This window comes from Peromyscus californicus, unplaced genomic scaffold, assembly GCF_007827085.1.
Source record: "Peromyscus californicus insignis strain IS unplaced genomic scaffold, ASM782708v3 Scaffold_8__1_contigs__length_139910024, whole genome shotgun sequence".
In the NCBI taxonomy this organism is placed as follows: Eukaryota; Metazoa; Chordata; class Mammalia; order Rodentia; family Cricetidae; genus Peromyscus; species Peromyscus californicus.
In genome coordinates this window covers 14,343,983-14,363,516 of record NW_026294606.1, presented here as the reverse complement: position 1 = coordinate 14,363,516, position 19,534 = coordinate 14,343,983, and the positions used below count along the sequence as shown (strand labels likewise).

The 19,534-nt window shown below is 38.4% G+C and overlaps 1 protein-coding gene and 1 non-coding gene across 9 annotated transcripts in view; one reads left to right on the top strand and one right to left on the bottom strand.

Annotated features, from left to right (window-relative positions):
- Nol8 (nucleolar protein 8) overlaps positions 1-19,534 on the top strand; it is a 35,109-nt gene that overhangs the window by 14,819 nt on the left and 756 nt on the right. For all 8 annotated transcript variants that reach the window (XM_052727285.1, XM_052727287.1, XM_052727290.1 and 5 more), the window contains 9 exons: positions 828-941; positions 1,674-1,796; positions 2,042-2,132; positions 8,434-8,569; positions 10,509-10,586; positions 13,991-14,262; positions 16,800-16,935; positions 17,979-18,046; positions 18,421-18,500. In XM_052727285.1, the coding sequence (XP_052583245.1) occupies positions 828-941; positions 1,674-1,796; positions 2,042-2,132; positions 8,434-8,569; positions 10,509-10,586; positions 13,991-14,262; positions 16,800-16,935; positions 17,979-18,046; positions 18,421-18,500 (1,098 nt within the window). The remainder of the gene's footprint in view (positions 1-827; positions 942-1,673; positions 1,797-2,041; positions 2,133-8,433; positions 8,570-10,508; positions 10,587-13,990; positions 14,263-16,799; positions 16,936-17,978; positions 18,047-18,420; positions 18,501-19,534) is intronic.
- On the bottom strand, positions 278-405 carry LOC128104848 (small Cajal body-specific RNA 4). The gene has a single exon (XR_008216143.1). It is a non-coding gene; the product is annotated as a small Cajal body-specific RNA 4 (non-coding RNA).

Below are 19,534 nucleotides of genomic sequence, written 5' to 3'. Positions count from 1 at the left end.
TGTGTGTTGTGTGTGTGTCTGTGTGTGTGTGTGTCTTTTTGGTTTCTTTTCTTTCTTTCTTTTTTTTTTTTTGTCAAGACAGTTCTCTGTGTAACCCTGGCTGTCCTGGAACTCACGTAGATCAGCCTGCCTCAGGCTCCTGAGTACTGGGATTAAAGGCATGTGCCACCATGCCTGGCTAGTTGTGTACATTTTGGAATAGGAGTTGGCATTTTACAATACACAGAGCATCCAGCAGAAATAGTTTTGGTTTTTGTTTTTGTTTTTGTTTTTTTTTAAAGGTTGTGTAGTACAGTCTGCCCTGTGGGTTTCTCCAATAAGTGCTGCTCTCACCACCCCTTTGTCTAGGAGGAATGTATCAGCAAAGTCTTGCTTCATCAGACTCAGCCTTCTTGGTCCTTCAACAGAAATAGTTTTTAACACCCAACAAAAACTTATCTGTGACCTGCCAGCAGTGTCTGAGATATTTAGTCTGAACCTTGACAGATAAAATTTTTCAGCCTCTGTTTTAGAGATCCTTCAGGCCATGGCATAAACAATAAATATAATGGAGTCAGATCTGGAAGCAAGGAGAACCTTTTAGAGGTCAAGTGCCACAGCCATAGCAATGGTGGTTCTTAAAGATACCGAGGTCAAATTAATAGAGTTCGGTGGTTACTGAGTATAGAGAGAAAGGAGGCCTGAGTTTCTGTCTTGGAAAAATAGCAGATGATAATGGTATTCCTGGAATAAGGAAAAGAAGGATAAATGATGGGAGAAGATGATAGATGTGGATATGAGTATACAGTTGGCTGTCTTGAAATGGGATGCTGCTTGTGTTTCACTAGGATGGTCATCCAGAGAACAAAAAAACACACATTGTCTTTGCTTCTGATAATGAAAGTGAAACGGAAGGGACATCCACTCCTGAGCAAAACTGTGTCGGGAAAGAGCTGGTGAAGGTAAGCCTTCCAAATATTAATCTACTTTGCAGATTCCCTGCCCTGTTTTTCTTTTTGTGGTAGGAATGTTGGGTATCCTAGGCTGCCATTAAGCTTTGAAAAGTTTTGCATCAGTCTGATACTACAATGTATACCAACACACCAGCTGTAAAGTCTGTTGTCTAACAAGAGCTCCACACAGCTATTACTTCTTCATAAAATTGTAGGGACTGCAGTGAGATCCAGAGTTGCCGAAGCCACCGTACCCTGAGATGTCAGGGGTCTTGGAGATTTTTCTCAACCGTGAAACTGTTTGCTACCTTATGCAAAGTCTCATCAGTATTCATGCTAGTCGGTAGGGAGTGTTTTTGCATGTGGTAATTATTCCTCAAATCCAAGTGGCAACAGGGAGTGTGTGGATTAATGATCCAGCAGTCCAGTTAACTATTTCTGACTCAGTACCACACACTTGTTTCTGTAGATGCATCTGGGTTGTTGGGTTTTTTGTTTTGTTTTGTTTTTTCGAGACAGAGTTTCTTTGTGTAGCCTTGACTGTCCTGGAACTCTCTCTATAGACCAAGTTGGTCTCAACTCACTGAGATCCCCCTGCTTCTGCTTCCCAAGTGCTAGGATTAAAATGGTATACCACCACCCGGCGGGTTGTTGGTTTTTAAATGTAGGGTAAAACCACATTATGAGGAAAATGCTGATTATTTCAGTTAATAAACATTTCTTCTTTTATCTGTATAACAGGAATCTGTGGGTAAAGCATCTGGGAAGTTATTTGACAGCAGTGATGATGAAGAATCCGATTCCAAGGAGGACAGCACCAGGTTCAACATTAAGCCTCAGTTTGAGGGCAGAGCTGGCCAGAAGGTTAGTGAAGACTGAAAATAGAACCAGTTGCAGCATGTCTAAGTTTTGAAGGTAGTCCTTAAATCTAGTTAAGGAAAGGGTGCAGTTCCAGTGTGGGGTAATTTTTGTGGGAGTGAATCCTCTCTCACCTCTTACTGGTTGATAGTGCAGTTGTATAAATGGCAAGAGAATTTCAGAGTGTGAGGAGGTACACTTAGAGACTCTTTCAAAATGCACTTATCATGACAATGTTTTTTCCCACGTAGCTCATGGATTTGCAGTCTCATTTTGGAAGTGATGAACGATTCCGAATGGACTCTAGATTTTTAGAGAGTGACAGTGAAGAGGAACAGAAAGGTAACTATTTCACTGTCAAAGCTAGGGATGTAAGAAGTCACCTGGTATTTCTCCTTCACTTAACACTGGAAGAAACTGTACTCTAAAATGAATTGAATTGAGTTTGTGGTCAGATGTATACTTAATAATTCTTAAGTTCTCTTATATATTTTTTAATATAACAATTATACTAAATTAGAGACCACAGAAGATGACTAACTTACATTTAATAGGAAGAGTCTTTGTCTTCCTCTGGTGTACATGCTGGGTGCTTGTTTTGAGGTTGGTTGGGTGCAGGTTCATTTGTCTTTTGTTCTTTCACATATGTGATCCTCCTCCCTCAGCCTCCTGCTTAGATTACAGCAGTGCAACACCACTCCCAGCTAGATGCTTATGTTTTTTCATCTGTCTGTCTGTCTAACTACTTACTTTCCTTCCTTCCTTCCTCTCTCCCTCCTTCCTCCCTCCCTCTTTCTTTCTGTGTGTATGAGAGAGAGAGAGAGAGAGAGAGAGAGAGAGAGAGAGAGAGAGAGAGAGAGAGATGACATTGCACATGTGGATTTCAGAGGGATAACTTAATGGAGTTTGTTCTGTCCTTCTACCATGTGTGTTTTAAGGCCCACACTCAAGTTATTAGGCTTGGAGGCAAGCACCTTCGCCCTCTGAGCCATCTTGCCACCCCAGTGCTTTTTTTTTTTTAAAGTCCATTCACTTGCATTCATTCTTATTTGGGTGTCCATAAGAGTAATGATGTCATTAGAAGCATCCTAATTCTACTTCCTATGAGATTTTTCACAGTAGTGAGTCCAGAATTAATCTATAAGATGTAATCCCTCACTTGGCCACCTTGAACCTTCCTTGTTACTTAGCCTTTCTGCGTCTCTGGATTGTAGCATTGTTATCATTGAGGTAACAGCTAATATCCACTTATAAGTGAGTATATACCGTATTTGTCTTTCTGGTTCTGTGTTACCTCATTCAGGATGATTTTTTTCTAATTCCATCCATTTGCCTGTGAATTTCATGATGTCAGTTTTTTTATTTTTTTTTTTTTGACAGCTGAGTAATACTCCATTTTGTAAATGTACCACCACATTTTCTTTTTTCATTCTTCAGTTGAGGGACATCCAGTTTTCAGTTTCTGTCTATTATGAATAAAGCTGAAATGAACATGGTTGAGCAAGTGTCCTTATGGAACATGGAGCGTCCTTTGGGTATATGCCTAAGAGTGTTATAGCTGGATCTTAAGGTAGATTGATTCCCAACTTTCTGAGAAAGTGCCATATTAAGTTCCATAGTGGCTATACAAGTTTGCGCTCCCACCAGCAATGTAGGAGTGTTCCCCTTGCTCCACATCCTCACCAGCATGAACTGTCACTTGTGTTTTTGATCTTAGTCATGCTGACATGTGTAAAATAGGATCTCAAATTAGTTTTGATTTGCATTTCCCTGACGGCTAAGAATGTTGGACTTTTCTTTAGGTGTTTCTCAACCATTTAAGAGTCTTCTGTTGAGAATTCTCTGTTTAGATCTGTACCCCATTTTTTAATTGGCTTATTTGGTTTGTTGATGTCTAGTTCCTTGTGTTCTCTACATATTTTGGATATTAGCCCTCTATCAGTTGTGGAGTTGGTAAAAAATCTTTTCCCATTCTGTAGACTGCCATTTGTCCTATTGATGGTGTCCTTTGCCTTACAGAAGCTTTTCAGTTTCATGAGGTCCCATTTATCAATCTTGGTGTCTGAGCTATTGGTGTTCTGTTCAGGAAGTTGTCTCCTGAGCAAATGCATTCAAGGCTATTTTCTACTTTCTCTTCTATCAAGTTCAGTGTATCTGGTTTTATGTTGAGGTCTTTGATTCACTTGGACTGGAGTTTTATCCAGGGTGATAAATATGGATCTATTTGCATTCTTCCTACATGCAGACATCCAGTTAGACCAGCGCCATTTGTTGAAGATGCTTTCTTTTTTCCATTGTGTATTTCTGGCTTCTTTAGCAAAACTCAGGTGTCCATAAGTGTGTGGATTTATGCCTGGGTCTTCAATTCATTTTCATTGATCAATGTGTTTGTTTTTATCAATACCATGTGGTTTTTATTGCTATAGGTCTGTAGTACTGCTTAAAATTAGGGATGGTGATACCTCTAGAAGTTTATTATTGTTCAGGATCGTTTTGGCTATCCTGGGTTTTTTGTTTTTCCATATGAAGTTGAGTGTTGTCCTCTCAAGGTCTGTAAAGAATTGTGTTGGAATTTTATATAAAGTGCATTGAATCTGTAGATTGCTTTTGGTAGAATGACTATTTTTACTATGTCAGTCCTGCCAATCCATGAGCATGGAGGCATCTTTCCCTCTTCTGATATCTTCTGCACATCTTTGAAGTTTTCATCATACAAGTCTTTCACTTGCTTGGTTAGAGACTCTAAGATATTTTATATTATTTGTGGCTACTGTTAAGGGTGTTATTTCTCTGATTTCTTTCTCAGTCCATTTGTCATTTGTATATTAGAGGGCTACTGATTTTTTTGAGTTAATCTAGTATCCAGCCACTTTGCTGAAAGTGTTTATCAGCTGTAGGATCCGTAGTAGAATTTTTGGTGTCACTTATGTATACTATCATATCATCTGCAAATAACAATACATTGACTTCTTCCTTTCTAATTTGCATCATCTTGATCTTCATTTGTTTTATTGCTCTAGTTAGAACTTCAAGTAGTATATTGAATAGATAGAGAGAGGACAGCCTTGCCTTGTTCCTGATTTTAATGGAATTGCTTTGCGTTTCTTTCCATTTAATTTGATATTGGTTATCTGCTTGCTATAAGTTGCCTTCATTATGTTTAGGTATGTCCCTTGTATCCCTAATCTCTCTAAAATTTTATCATGAAGGAGTGTTGAATTTTGCCAAAGACTTTGTCAGCATCTAATTAGATGATATTGTGGGTTTTTTTCTTTCGGTTCATTGACTGATTTTGTATGTTGAACCATGCCTGCATCTTTGGGATGGAGCCTACTTGATCATGGTGGATAATCTTTTTGATGTGTTCTTTGCTTTAGTTTGCAAGTATTTTATTGAGTGTTTTTTGCATCTATGTTTATGTGGGAAATTGGTTTGTAATTCTCTCTTTGTTGAGTCTTTATGTTGTTTGGGTACCAGGGTAACTGTGGCCTCATAAAATGAATTATGCAATGTTCCTTCTGTTTCTGTTTTGTGGAATAATTTGAGGAGTATTAGCTCAAATTGGTATTAGCTCTTCTTTAAAAGTCTGGTAGAATTCTGTACTAAAACTGTCTGGCCCTGGAGAGACTTTTAATGACTTAGAGGTTATAGGTCTATTTAAATGGTTTATCTGAACTTTAGCTTTGTTAAGTGGTATCTATCGAGAAAATTATCCATTTCTTTTGGATTTTCCATTTTGTGGAGTACAGGTTTTTGAAATATGACCTAATGATTCTTTGGATTTCCTTGGTGTTTGTTGTTATGTCCCCCATTTTGTTTCTGATTTTGTTAATTTGGATATTCTCTTTTAGTTTAGATATGTGGTTTGTCTATCTTGTTGATTTTCTCAGAGAACCAAAGAACTAATTTTTGGTGTCATTGATTCTTTGTCGTGTTTTCGTTGTTTCTGATTTATTGATTTCAGCCCTCAGTTTGATTATTTCCTTCCTTCTACTCCTCTTGGGTGTCTCTGCTTCTTTTTGTTCTAGAGCTTTCAGGTATGCTGTTAAGTTGCTGGTATGATATCTCTCCAGTTTTTTTTATGTAGGCACTTATTTCTATCAACTTTCCTCTTAGCATTGCTTTCATTGTGTCCCATAAATTTGGGTATGTTGTGCATTCATTTCCGTTGAAATCTAAAAAGTCTTTAGTTTCTTTATTTCTGTCTTGACTCAGTTTTCATTCAGTAAAGAGTCTATTGCTTCTATTATTGTTGAAATGTAGCTTTAATCCATGGTGGTCTGCTAGGATGCAGGGGATTATTTCAGTTTTCTTGTATCTGTTGAGACTTGCTTTGTGACCAAGTATGTGGTCAGTTTTGGAGATTGTTCCATGAGGTGCTGAGAAGAAAGAATATTTGTCTGTGTTTGTGTGAAATTTTCTGTAAATATCTGTTAGGTCCATTTGGTTTATAGCATCTGTTAGCTCCAGTATTTCTGTTTAGTTTTTGCCTGTATGACCTGTTCACTGGTGAGAGTGGGATATTGAAGTCTCCCACTATCAGTGTGTAGGATCAATGTATGATTTAAGCTTTAGTAGTTTCTTTTACAAATGTGGATGCCCTTTCATTTGGGGCATGGATGTTCACAATTGAAGCTTTATCTTGATGGATTTTCCTTTGATTAGTATGAAGGGTCCTTCCCCGTCTCTTTTAATTAATTTTTGGTTTCTATTCTATTTTGTTAGATAGTAGAATGGCTACACCGGGTTGCTTCTTGGGTATATTTGCTTGGGAAATCTTTTTCCAACCCTTTACTTTGAGGTAATGTCTATTTTTGATGTTGAGGTGTTTTTCTTGTATGCAGCAGCAGGATGGATCCTGTTTTGCATCCATTATGTTAGTCTGTGTCTTTTTGTTGGGGAATTGAGTCCACTGATATTGAGAGATACCAATGACCAATGATTGTTAATTCCTGTTATTTTGTTGTTGATGATGGTGGTGGTTTTGTGTGTGTGTGTGTGTGTGTGTGTATACGTGCACGCCTATGCCTGTGCACATGTGTGCTTCCCTTCTTTTGGTTTTGCTAGTATGAGATTATTTCCTGTGTTTTCATGGATTTTTTTCCTTCTATTACCATCTATAGGGCTGGATTTGTAGATAGATATTGTTTAAATTTGATTTTATTACGGAATATCTTGTGTTTTCCATATATGGTGTTGAAAGTTTTGCTGGGCACAGTGGTCTGGGCTGGCATCTGTGGTCTCTTAGAGTCTGCAGGACATCTGGCCAGGCCCTTCTGGCTTTTAAGAATCTTCATTGAGAAGTTGGGTGTAATTCTGATAGGTCTGCCTTATATGTTACTTGTTCTTTTTCCCTTGCAGCTTTTAATATTCTTTCTTTGTTCTTTATGTTTAGTATTTTGATTATTATGTGACAAGGTCCAATATATTTGATGTTCTGTATGCTTCTTGTACCTTTAAAGGCATGTCTTTCTTTAGGTTAGGAAATTTTTCTTCTGTGATTTTGTTGAAAATATTTTCTGGGCCTTTGAGCTGGGATTCTTCTCCTCCTTCTATTCCTATTATTGTTAAGTTTGGTCTTTTCATAGTGTTCCAGATTTCCTGGATGTTTGTGTCATTAATTGTTTAGATTCAACATTTTCTTGGACTAATGTTTCTATTTCTTCTATTGTATCTTCTATGCCTGAGATTCTCTCTTTTTTTTTCTTTATTAAGAAATTTTCTACTCACTCTACATACCCCATAGATCCCACCTCCTCCCTCCTTCCACCCCCAGCCCTCTCTCCCAAGCCACCCACATCCCAAATCAAGGTCTCCCATGGGGAGTCAGCAGAGCCCAGCACACTGAGCCTAGGCAGGTCCAAGCTCCTTCCCACTACACCAAGGCTGTGCAAGGTGTCACAGAGGTTCTCTCTTCTATCTCTTGTATTCTGTTGGTGAAGGTTGTCTCTGTAATTCCTATTCCCTTACCTAGATTTTTCATTTCCTGAATTCCCTCAATTTGTGTTGTATTCGTTGCTGCTTTTCCCATTTTCGGGTATTAAACAGTTTTCTTCCTTTTCCTCAACTGTTTGTCTTTTCTTGGCTTTCTTTAAGGGATTTATTCATTTCCTCCTTTTTGTTTTGTTTTGTTTTTTGTTTTTTGTTTTTTTGAAACAGGGTTTCTCTTTGGAGTTTTTCCTGGAACTTGATCTGTAGACCAGGCTGGCCTTGAACTCACAAAGATCAGCCTGCCTCTGCCTCCCAAGTGCTGAGATTAAAGGTGTGTGCCACCACCACCCGGCTTCCTCCAGTTTTTTTTTTTTTTTTTTTTTTTTTTTTTTTTTTTTTTTGTGTGTGTGTGTGTGTGTGTGTGTGTGTGTGTGTGTGTTGTGTTATGCTTTTTAGTCTTTAAAATTTTAGTCCTGCCACCAAAGACATTAAATCTAGATTTTTATTTCCTCAGTTGTAAATAGAAGTGGGATAGTTTGTTTGCTAGTCATGTGATTTCTAAGTTTTTGTGGAAAGTCTTGGAGAGAGAGAGATTAACAAAGCTGAGGCTAACCATGTGACTTGGTGTACTTTGCATGTATTTGCATATGGAATGATTGGGATTTCTGTAGCAATGGGTGTCAAGAAATTGCTGCTTATTCTCTTTCCTCAGAGTTAAATGAAAATCAAACTAATGAAGATGAGCTAGCTGCAGAAAAAAAGAAAACACTGAATGTTGTACAAAGTGTTTTGAACATCAATTTGAGCAACCCTACAAGCAAAGGATCAGTAGCTGCTAAGAAATTTAAGTATGTCTTACGTTCTGTCCCTTTCATGATACTTTCCTTTGTCATAAATGCCTAGTGAACTTAATTTAAGATTCATTTTTTGTTTTTTGTTTTTATTCTTGTGATGCTGATGGTCTAATCTAGGGTCTTGCATTTGCCAGTCAATTGCTTTTCCGCTGATTTATACCCTCAGCCCATCTGAGTCCTTTGTAAATAACTGGGGAAAGCAGTTGTCAACATATGTCAGACTTTCAAAAAATTCCTCTCCTTTGAATCAGTGATTCACTTTAAGAAACTTAGTTTAAGGCTTGGCGTGGTCTTTAATTCAGGCAGGCTGCTCTCCGAGTTTGAGGCCAGCCTAGGCTACAGAGCAAGTTCCAGGACAGCCAGGGCTAAACAGAGAAACCCTGTCTTGAAAAGAAACTAATTTTAAATAGCTTCTACGTAACATGCATGATGTCATAGCAGCATTGCTTCTACTGGTTAACTAATTGAAAGTGACCGTACGTATTAACTATGAAATATTTAAGCTGTATAAATATAACTATTATGGAAATTTTCAAATATATACTTTAAAGAGATTAGTGTAATGGAACTCCTACATATCATGGATCCAGCCTTAATTGGTTGTCACCATGTGACTAGTTTTCTCTTCTATGCCTCATTTAAACTTGTCTTACATACTGAAATACTTTGTGCAAGTTATAGATTGTGTATCATTTTATCTATATATGTGTCTATATGTTAAAACCTTTTTTTCTTATATTTGGTTATTGAAACAAGACCTCCCTGTGCCACCCAGACTCGTCTCAAGTATTTGACAGTAGTCTTGCCTTCACTGCATGAGTGCTGGGATTACAAGTCTGTACCCATAGCCGGGCGGTGGTGGCGCACGCCTTTAATCCCAGCACTCGGGAGGCAGAGCCAGGCGGATCTCTGTGAGTTCGAGGCCAGCCTGGACTACCAAGTGAGTTCCAGGAAAGGCGCAAAGCTACACAGGGAAACCCTGTCTCGAAAAACCAAAAAAAAAAAAAAAAAAAAAAAAAAAAAAAACAAGTCTGTACCCACAACATCTAGCTTTAAGATAATTTTTTTAAACATACACTGTGTGTGTGTGTGTGTGTGTGTGTGTGTGTGTTTGTATGTAGATCAGAGGGTAGTTTTGTGTCCCTTTTCCCTTCCACCATGTGGATCCTGAGGCTCAAATTTTGAGTCTGAATCATAGTAGTAAGTGCCTTTACCCTGTGAGGCATAAATATTTTTTAGTGTTTGGTTTTGTTGTTGTTTTGAGACATAGTCTCTATATATTCCTGGCTAGCCTGGAATTCACAGAGATCCACCTGCTTCTACCTCCTGAGTGTTGGGATTAAAGGTGAGTGCAACCATTCCTGGGTGTAATTTTTAAGGTTAAAAAGGATCCAGGAAAACTCAAGTTTAAAATGTTTATAACAAGATCATAATTCTTCTTTGATAAACATTATTTAGCTTCATTTTGCCTCCAAAATACCCTGACAACTGTTTAAGGGAAAAGGGATTATTTCAACTCACTTTGATACTGCAGTCCATCATAGTGGAAAAGTCTGAGCAGCAGAGGTTTGAAAAGCTGGTTGACTCACACCCATAATCAAGTAGAGAGCAATGGATGCATATATACTTGAAGTCAGCTGACTTTCTCCACTCATATAGTTCAATATCCCCTGCCTGGGGAGTGGTGCTATCCACATGAGTGAATCTTTCCACCCCATTGATGTAATCAAAATAATCCTCCACTAACATGTCCACCTCTCAACCTAGTTTAGACGGTCCTCATTGAGACTGTCTTTGAAGGTGAATGAGTCTACACTGTATCAAGCTAACAACTGAAACTAACCCTCACAGCCCCTAAATTAGAGTCTTTGTAGTGACAAATTGCCATTAATGTTTCATTTTATCTCTTCCAACCTTTATTCTTTTTACATAGGGACATCATACATTATGACCCAACAAAGCATGACCATGCCATTTATGAAAGAAAACAAGAAGATAAAGAAAAAGAAAGGTAAATCTGGGTCTGTTTTCCCTTCAAATTCTGATGAAGCTACTGAGTTAATAACTTTAAAAAGATGCATAAAAGCCCTCTCCTTGAACAATTAAAGTCCCTTAGATCTGTTTTAGGGTTAGGTTATCAAAGATTTTCATTTTTTTTAAACTGAAGTCTGTAGATTTATATAAAGGGGATAATTGTGACTAAATTAGGCTCTGCAGGTCAGATAGGTTCTTTTATAAATAGTTTCTTGCCATGCCTGGTGATGCATACCCTTAATCCCAGTTCTTGGGAAGCATAGGCAGGCAGATCTCTGTGGGTTTGAGACCAGTCTGGTGTACAGTGTGAGTTCCAGGACAACCAGGTCTACACAGGAAAAGCTCTGTCTTGAAAACCACAATTCAAAACAAAACAAAACAAAACAAAAAGCTTTCTCTTTACTTTGATAGTAAAAAAGCATATGGACATTGAAATTTGTGTCATATGTAATTTTGTATGTGTGTGGGTGTCCTGCCTGCATGTTCATCTATGCACCATGTGAATGCCTGGTGCCTGTGAGGCCAGAAGAGGTTGTCAGATCCCTGGAACTGAAGTTACATACAGACTGGAGTTACAGACAGTTATGAGCTGTCACGTGGGCAGTGGGAATTGGACCCAGTGCTCTTAACTGATGAGCCAGCTCCCATATATAATTTTGCATAATGTGAAATATTTTTTCATCAAGTATTCCAAACTATAAAAGCCATTCTTGGGGGCACCAGGCACACATGTAGTACACATACATACAATGCAGGAAAAATACTCATATACATAAAAATAAATAAATTTCTAAAAAAGAAAAAAAAAAGGGGTTCTTACCATGCAATTAAGGGATAAGTAAGCAATGGTCTAGATTTGACTGTTAGACTACAAAGTTTGCCAATTCATGCTTTAGATAATGTTTTCACAGATTTGATGTTTGTTAGGAACCATTTTTTAAATTTCATGTCATTTGCCTCTGAAGATTAAGAATCTTCAAACCCACCAAAGCTACACTGAGAAACCCTGTCTCCAAAAACAAAAAACAAAAAACAAAAACAAAGAATCTTCAAACCCATGACTGGTTCCTGTAAAAAACAAAAACATAAACAAAAAAAACCCTCTCCCTTTTATTTTTACTCTTTCCTCTTAACACTTTACTGTAAGTAACAAGAAGAAACCAGAAAATAACTTCAGTGGTTACCTGGACATCTCTTTAGCTAGATTTCCATACCATTTAGGTATATGCTCTATTTTCTACATTACCACACATATCATTGTTTCTAGAATTCCTCCTCTAAATCCTAATACAATTTCCCTGACTTTACCAACCCTTACAACCTCTCAAAGGCCATGTAGTTTCAATTAACAGCTTATTCAGGATCCTTCTGGCTTTTGCCATGACCCCAGTCTCAAAAATCACATGATATAACATTCCCTATGTTCTCTTTACTACAAGAGAAAACTAGATTGAGTCTATGCTCCAGGAATTTACAAGGGAAATTGACTTCCAACTCTTTAAAGTATCAAGGACCGATTTAAGTTACCATATGGTAGTTCAGTGACAGTGGCTTAGAGCTGTCTATATGACACTATTATTTGTAGAGTTCAGTTATCATAGGAGGGTTACTGTATGAAATCTAGTTAGCTGACTTATGAAGTATGAACAGTTTGCCTGAGATGGTCTGCGCCATAATTAAATAGCCCTCTTGAGGCTCAGGCATCTATGTGGAAGAGGAGTCAGAAGACTGTTAAGAGCCAGAGGTGATAGATGACTCCGAAGTAGCAGTATCTTCTAGATACAATAGGACTGATAATGTGAACTCACAGAGATTGTGGCAACACTCACAAGGCCTGCATAGGTTCAAGCCAGATGGTGTCCCAGCACTGAAAGGGACAAGTCACATGAACTCCCACCCCTAACTAAGTAGCTATCTGCAGTTGATACCTGCTCACAAAAGAAAAATCAGTTTTCTCCAGTGCAGTCTAACTGGGTATTTTAACCACACTACAGGGTAGGCCCAATGTCCAGGAGTAGTTGGCCAATATAAAACAAACTCAATAGTATTTTTTTTAGATTTTGGTTTTTTGATTTCCATTTTTGTGGGGTTTTTTTGGTTGTTGTTGTTATGTGTGTTTCTTTTTTGTTTGTTTTTGTTTTGTTTAATGAGAGAAAAAGAACATAAAGTTGGGTGGGTAAGGAGGTGGAGAGGAATTGGGGAAGGAATAATGTGATCAAAATATATTTATGAAAAACTATGCTGTGCTGTCCTGGAACTCACTCTGTAGACCAGGCTGGCCTCACACTCACAGAGATTCTTCTGCCTCTGCCTACTGTGTGCTGAGATTAAAGGTGTATGCCACAACCATCCAGACTGCTTTTTCTTATACGTACTATATGGAATAGATTCTTAATTGGTAAACATTTTAATCTGTTAGCTAAAACCCAAATATTATAAACATGCTGTGTCTAAGATCAAATCAAAATTCATTTCTAAATACAGGAATTATGACAATCTATAAAAAAATCTGCAAGTGAAGAAGCCTAACTTAACATTAGTGTAGGCATGACAGGCTGCAGACTAACAATACTGGGACCAGGCCTCACCAGTACAATAACCAGGAAAAGCCACAAACTACCCTGCAGGAGAACGATCAAAATTGAGACCAACAAGAACTAGATGCTCCAAGACAGAAAAGGTAGCTTGCATCATATGTATATAAGTTGCCAATTTCCTTGTAGCAACACCAGCACCAATCCCTGTTTGACAAGACTTCTGTTACCTCACTCCTGCCCAATCAGGAGTTCAGCCCCCATCCAGATCCGTAAATCCCCTACTCACTGTCCTTTACTCCTTAAGAACCCTGCCATAACTGAGCTCAGTGCTCTCCCTGATTCAACCACTGTGTCAGAACGGACAGAGAGCCAAAGCATGAGCTTGCAATAAAGGCTCTTTGCTTTTGCATATGAATTCAGACTCCTGGTGATCTCTGGGGGGACTCATGATGTGGGCATAACACAAGGGATAATAATAGATGTAGTACATTTGTAATTCACTTCTAAAAGAATTTTAATTGAATCCTTTTCCAAATTGCAGAATTATAAAACTTAAAATAATTTTAGAAGTCATCTGGCTTACCATGTTCATTTTTCAGATGAGAAAACATTCATGAAAATTAATGATAGTTCAATTCCTGCATTGTAGTTTAAAGAATGAGAAGAAAATACTCATGTTCAGGATTTGCATCAGTTAGAGATAATTTGTGTTAAAAAAAAAAATCCTTTCTGTTAAAGAATCAAGGATAAAGTTAGGATTATTTAAAGAGTTTACCTTTCTTGATGTTTAGAAAATTTCCAGAGCTTGTCTTTGTTATATGCATGTCAGTATATGTCATTTCAGTAAAGCCAAACGGAAGAAGAAAAGGGAAGAAGCTGAGAAACTGCCTGAGGTATCCCAAGACATGTATTATAACATCACTACAGATTTGAAAGAAATATTCCAAAGCTTGAAGAACACAGATGAAAAGGAAGAGGACATGCCCTGGAATGAGGATTGTGGTAGAGAAGAAACTGGGGAAATCAGTAATTCTGCAACCCTGACAAATGGCACAGAGCAGACCAGCGGGTTCACCTTCTCGTTTTTTGATTCAGACACTAAAGATGTAAAGGAAGGTATGTTTTTTCTTTCCTTCTCTTTTATTTCAGGCAGATTGAACTTAATTGGTTGAATTTAGAGTAAGTATAATCAATTTCATGTTGTCTCAGTAAAGGATACTTTCTTCAGTCTGCATGAACAGTATGAGATTCAGTGTAGCCTGATTATATAAATGTGATGTTCCTATGGGTATGAAAAGGCTATTTTTGCATTGAAGGGAGCAGGCTTCAAGCTAGCTGCTATTGAGTACAGGCTAGACATTAATGTCCCATGATCCTTTTTCTGTTACATGAAAATAGTCATGAACAAGTAAACTACATCATTTAAATGGCTGTTTCTTAATGCGTCTGGAGATGCCGTGGCTTATAGAAAAGAAGAAAAAAATAGCCTCTTTGGTTTTATACAAATATGTCATATCATCAATATGCCAGTTATTTCAAAGTTTATCCTTTTAGATTGGACAGAATGTAGAGAAAAAATGTAAAAGCAAGTTCCTACAATTTTACATCCTATTTAAGGAGATTTACCCTTAAAGACCAAAAAGTTCCATGGATTTAAAATAAACAAGAAAATGGAAAACCTCCACTTTTTCTTTTTTTTTTTTAATTTTAAAAAGTGTGTGTGTGTGTGTGTGTGTGTGTGTGTGTGTGTGTGTGTGTGTGTGTGTGTATTTGCATGCCCTTGGAGACTAGAAGAGGGGATAGGATCCCTTGGAACTCGAGTTAAAGGCAGCTATAGCTTAGGGTATTTTGCCACAGCCTTTTGAGTGATAAATGTGTGCCACACCTGGCTAAGACATTTTTTACGAAGACTGTTCCTTACCCAGTATTCAAGTATGTACAGCTTTGTGGGAGTTTCCGATAAAGGGCAGGATGAGTCTATCCAGACCAGATATGCACAACTAACTTCAGTGATTATGCTTCCAAGAACAGTATTTAAAATAGAAGTACATGGGGCTGAGAGGGGGCTCAGCAGTTAAGAGCCTGTTCTGTTCTTGCAGAGGACCCAGATTTGGTTCCAGCACCCTCATTGGGTGGCTCACAACCTACTGTAACTCCAGCTCCAGAGACATCCAATTCCTCTGGCTTCTGGGCTTATACTCACTGGCACATATACATAATTAAAAATTTTTTAAAGCATGGTGTGTTTAACAAATACTTTTCAAATGTCAGCACTGTGCTACCGCTAAAATAGCTACAGAGACACAGTAGCTTTTCCTAAACGCAAATGAGACACAATGTACCCTGTGTTCTGCTTTATTTTTTTCTGTGTGGTTAGAGTAACAGTTGAATAGAATATGAACTATGAATAATACTGTAATTTTGAGAGCCAAGTGTGAGAAATAAATTGGCCCTATAATTAGTCTTAGATACAAACAATCTTTTTTAATTTTTTTAAATTTTTTTATTATTTATTTTGGTTTTTCGAGACAGGGTTTCTCTGTGTTGCTTTGGAGCCTGTCCTAGAATTCGCTCTATAGCCCAGGCTGGCCTCGAACTCACAGAGATCCGCCTGCTTCTGCCTCCAAGTGCTGGGATTAAAGGCGTGCTCCACTACCACCCGACTTTTTTTTTTTTTTTTATAGTTTTTTGAGACAGGGTTTCTCTGTATAGCTTTGGAACCTACCCTGGAACTCACTCTGTAGACCAAGCTGGCTTCAATCTTATAGAGATCTGACTGCCTCTGCCTCCTGAGTGCTGGGATTAAAGGCATGCGCCACCACACCCAGCTCAAACAATCTATTTTTTAAAGTAGTTGGAAACTTGGAGACTTGTGAGAAATTGTGCCGATCTCACAGCAGTTCTAGAAAGCAATTTGAGAGTTGAAAACACAAGAGATTCTTTCTAGAGTCTCTCTACATAGCCCTGGTTGCTCTGGAACTCATTATGTAGACCATGTTGTCCTCATGCACAGAGATCTACCTACCTGTGCCTCTTGAGTGCTGGAATTAAAGGCGTACTCTACCACGCCCAGCCCTGTAGGCTTCTTTTAACAGCATCTAGGCTGTGCTTGTTCTTTGAAAATTATGTTGCTCATCTGTACACCTTTAGCTGTTAGCTCTTTTTATAATGTTATATTCCTTTTCTGATCACTGAACAATGGCTTTTAGTATTTTAAAATTGAAAAAGACAATGCTATTTATTTTTTTTTTAAAGATTTATTTATTATGTATACAGTGTATTCTACTTGTACGTATTCCTGCACATCAGAAGAGGGCACCAGATCTCATTACAGATGGTTGTGAGCCATCATGTGGGTGCTGGGAATTGAACTCAGGACCTCTGGAAGAGCAGCCAATGCTCTTAACCTCTGAGCCATCTCTCCGCTACTTATTTTAAGGACTAGAACTGTAGCATATTTTGCCTCGCATGAAAAAGGCCCTGGATTTGAGCCCCCAAACTGGAGAAGAAAATAATGATAATATCTATTTTAACATATTAGACATTTAGTCATGTTTGCATAGGACAGGAAATCAGTTTACTGTGTTTAGAACTACATAACTACATGGTTGCTCAGTCATAATTGTATTGCCTTCATTGTCATAACAATATAGACACCTATAGAATCGAACCAGTAAAACGTGGAAAGACAGTCTGTCATGAAGATCCCCGCTTCCAAGATAGTAGTTCAGAAGAAGAAGAAGAAGAAGATGTTACTAAGGAAACAGATCACAGAAGGCCCAGCCCTGGGTAAGCAGTTTGTGTGTAAGTATGTGCCGTGGTTCATAAAGTCAGTCAGACATGCTTCAGCAGCATTATGTAAGTATCTAGAACAAATTTTATTAGGTTCTGTACAGAGTTCTCTAACTTTTTTCTAACAAAGAGTGATTTTTAGATGACAACTTGTGGCATATATGGTATGTGCAGGTCAGTGAAGTTGATCGTAACATTCATGGCTTGGAAGTCAGATACTTCAGCTGACTAGGGTACCAGTTGGGGAACACTGGCAGACTTGGTAACAATGGGAATGAGTATTGTCATCCAGAATGCAAAAGACAGAATTTATACTGCATGCCTCATTATCAAAACTTTAGATGGAAGACTATTGAGTGGAGATGGGGTGGGGTCACTTTAATACAGAGTAACATGAGCAAATGCAGAGCAACTTTTTTCTGGTTTCTTGACGAAAGCTTTCTCTGTGTAGTCCTAGTTGTCCTTGTACTCACTTTGTAGACCAGATTGGCCTCGAACTCACAGAGATCTGCCTGCCTCTGCCTCCCAATTGCTGGAATTGAAGGTGTGTACCACCACCACCCAGCTGGAGAACAACTTTTTTAAAGGGATATTTTATAATTTCACTGTAATTATTTCTTTTTTTTTTTTTTTTTTTTTTTGAGACAGGATTTCTCTGTGTAGTTTTGGTACTTGTCCTGGATCTTGTTATCTAGTTCTGTAGACCAGGCTGGCCTCAAACTTACAGAGATCCACCTGGCTCTGCCTCTTGAGTGCTGGGATTAAAGGCATGCACCACCACTGCCCAGCTATTTCTCCTTTTATTTATTTATTTTTCTTTTGTTTTGCTACTTGGGTTTCTTATTTTTGTTTTAGGTGGGGCTTATATCACCTAAACAGCCCTTGAACTCATTATATAGCCAAGGCTGCCTGGAATTCCTCATCCTGCTGTCTCTGTACTTTCCAAATGCTGGGATTATAGGCATATACTATCATATCAGCTGTAATACTTTCTTATATATTGAAAGTAATTTTTGCCTTTTTCTCTTACTTGTTTTCAGAGAAGCATTTCCTGAGAAAGAGACCACTAGATTTTTCTTTTTCTCTGAGAATGATGACAGACTTCGTGGTAGGTCCGTTCTTCCGTTCAGTGGTGTGAACAGGTCACAGCACAACTCTGACTCCTTGTGTACGACACAGTAGCTACATGTGGAAACTCTGACCCATGGCTCTGTAATGTGGTTTATTCCCATGCATTATAACGCTCTTAGGGGCCAATAGTGCTTCTGTTACCATGTTGATTACTATCAACAAGAGCTTATTTTTTATAAGGACTTGCTTAGATATTAACATACAAAAGCCCCAAGTTTTCACTACTATAAAAGTCCACATGAAATCTCTGAGGCTGATGATGTACTAGAATTGATGGTGTCATCAGATTGTCCATTTTACTAGTCAATGGAGTAGTAAATTTGCTGCCTCGTGCTTCTGTTTTTCCCATAGGTTCTAACTTATTCTGGAGTGGCGTGGGAAGTAGTATTAGCAGAAATTCCTGGGAAGCCCGAATAAGTAGTCTCCTTTTGGTGAGTAATTGTTTCTCCATATTGATTTCCTCCAAAACAAGATACGGTACTGTGTTAGCATTACTTTTCCCCTAGTATAAGAACAACAGGAATGAGATATGAAAATTTAAAAATATGACAGCTGAGAACATGACTTGAACTCTTAGAAATTATGCTGCTAAAAAGAACTTAAAGATTGTTTAATTCAACTATGACAGGTTTTGTGCAATCTGTAAAATTAGGTACCATAGGGCAGATTTTTGATTTTGAATGAGTGAGTTTATTAAGTATATAGAAAGCCAAAGTAAAAGAATAAATAGATAGGTAGGTAGGTAGGTAGGTAGATATTACTAAATTATGTACTCAAAACATTCCAGCAGAAACTGACTAGGGAAGCCCCTTCAAGGTAGTCAGTCAGCTGGAGTTCCCAGTTGAGTTTTCTGTCCATGCCTGAGCTTCCCATGACTGAACTTCCAGCCTCTCTTTCCCACTACAGGCATTTGTATATCCTAGAGTAATCATATGACATTTCATGGAAATGGTGTTCTCAAGGGCACATTGTTACTCTTGGGCTCTCTTACTGTTCCTTCCTCCCTGTCACAGAGTTGGTAGGCCAACCCATCCCCAGACAAGGATTCTTGGAGAACACTTGATAAAAACATACTTAGGTGCCAATGAGTAGGGCAGGGGATCCCAGGTTCCAGAGCCAGCTTCTCAGTGAGCTCAAACAGTACATGACAGTTTACCTATATGGTGTACATTACACAAGTGTGTGTCAAGAGACTGAAGACTGGCCAGGTGGCAGTGGCACACCTTTAATCCCAGCACTAGGGAGGCAAAAGTCTCTGTGAGTTCAGGGCCAGCCTGGTCTACAGACCATGTTCCAGGACAGGCTCCAAAACTACATGGAGAAACCCTGTCTTGAAAAAGAGAGAGTGAGAGAGGAGTGGGGGGGTGGGTGCTGAAGACTGGCTCAAGTGACTGGTCTAAGTCTGGCCAGTCTCCTAGGTTACAGGAAATCAGGAGGTTTTTCAAAGCCTAAGTTACAGTTCCCT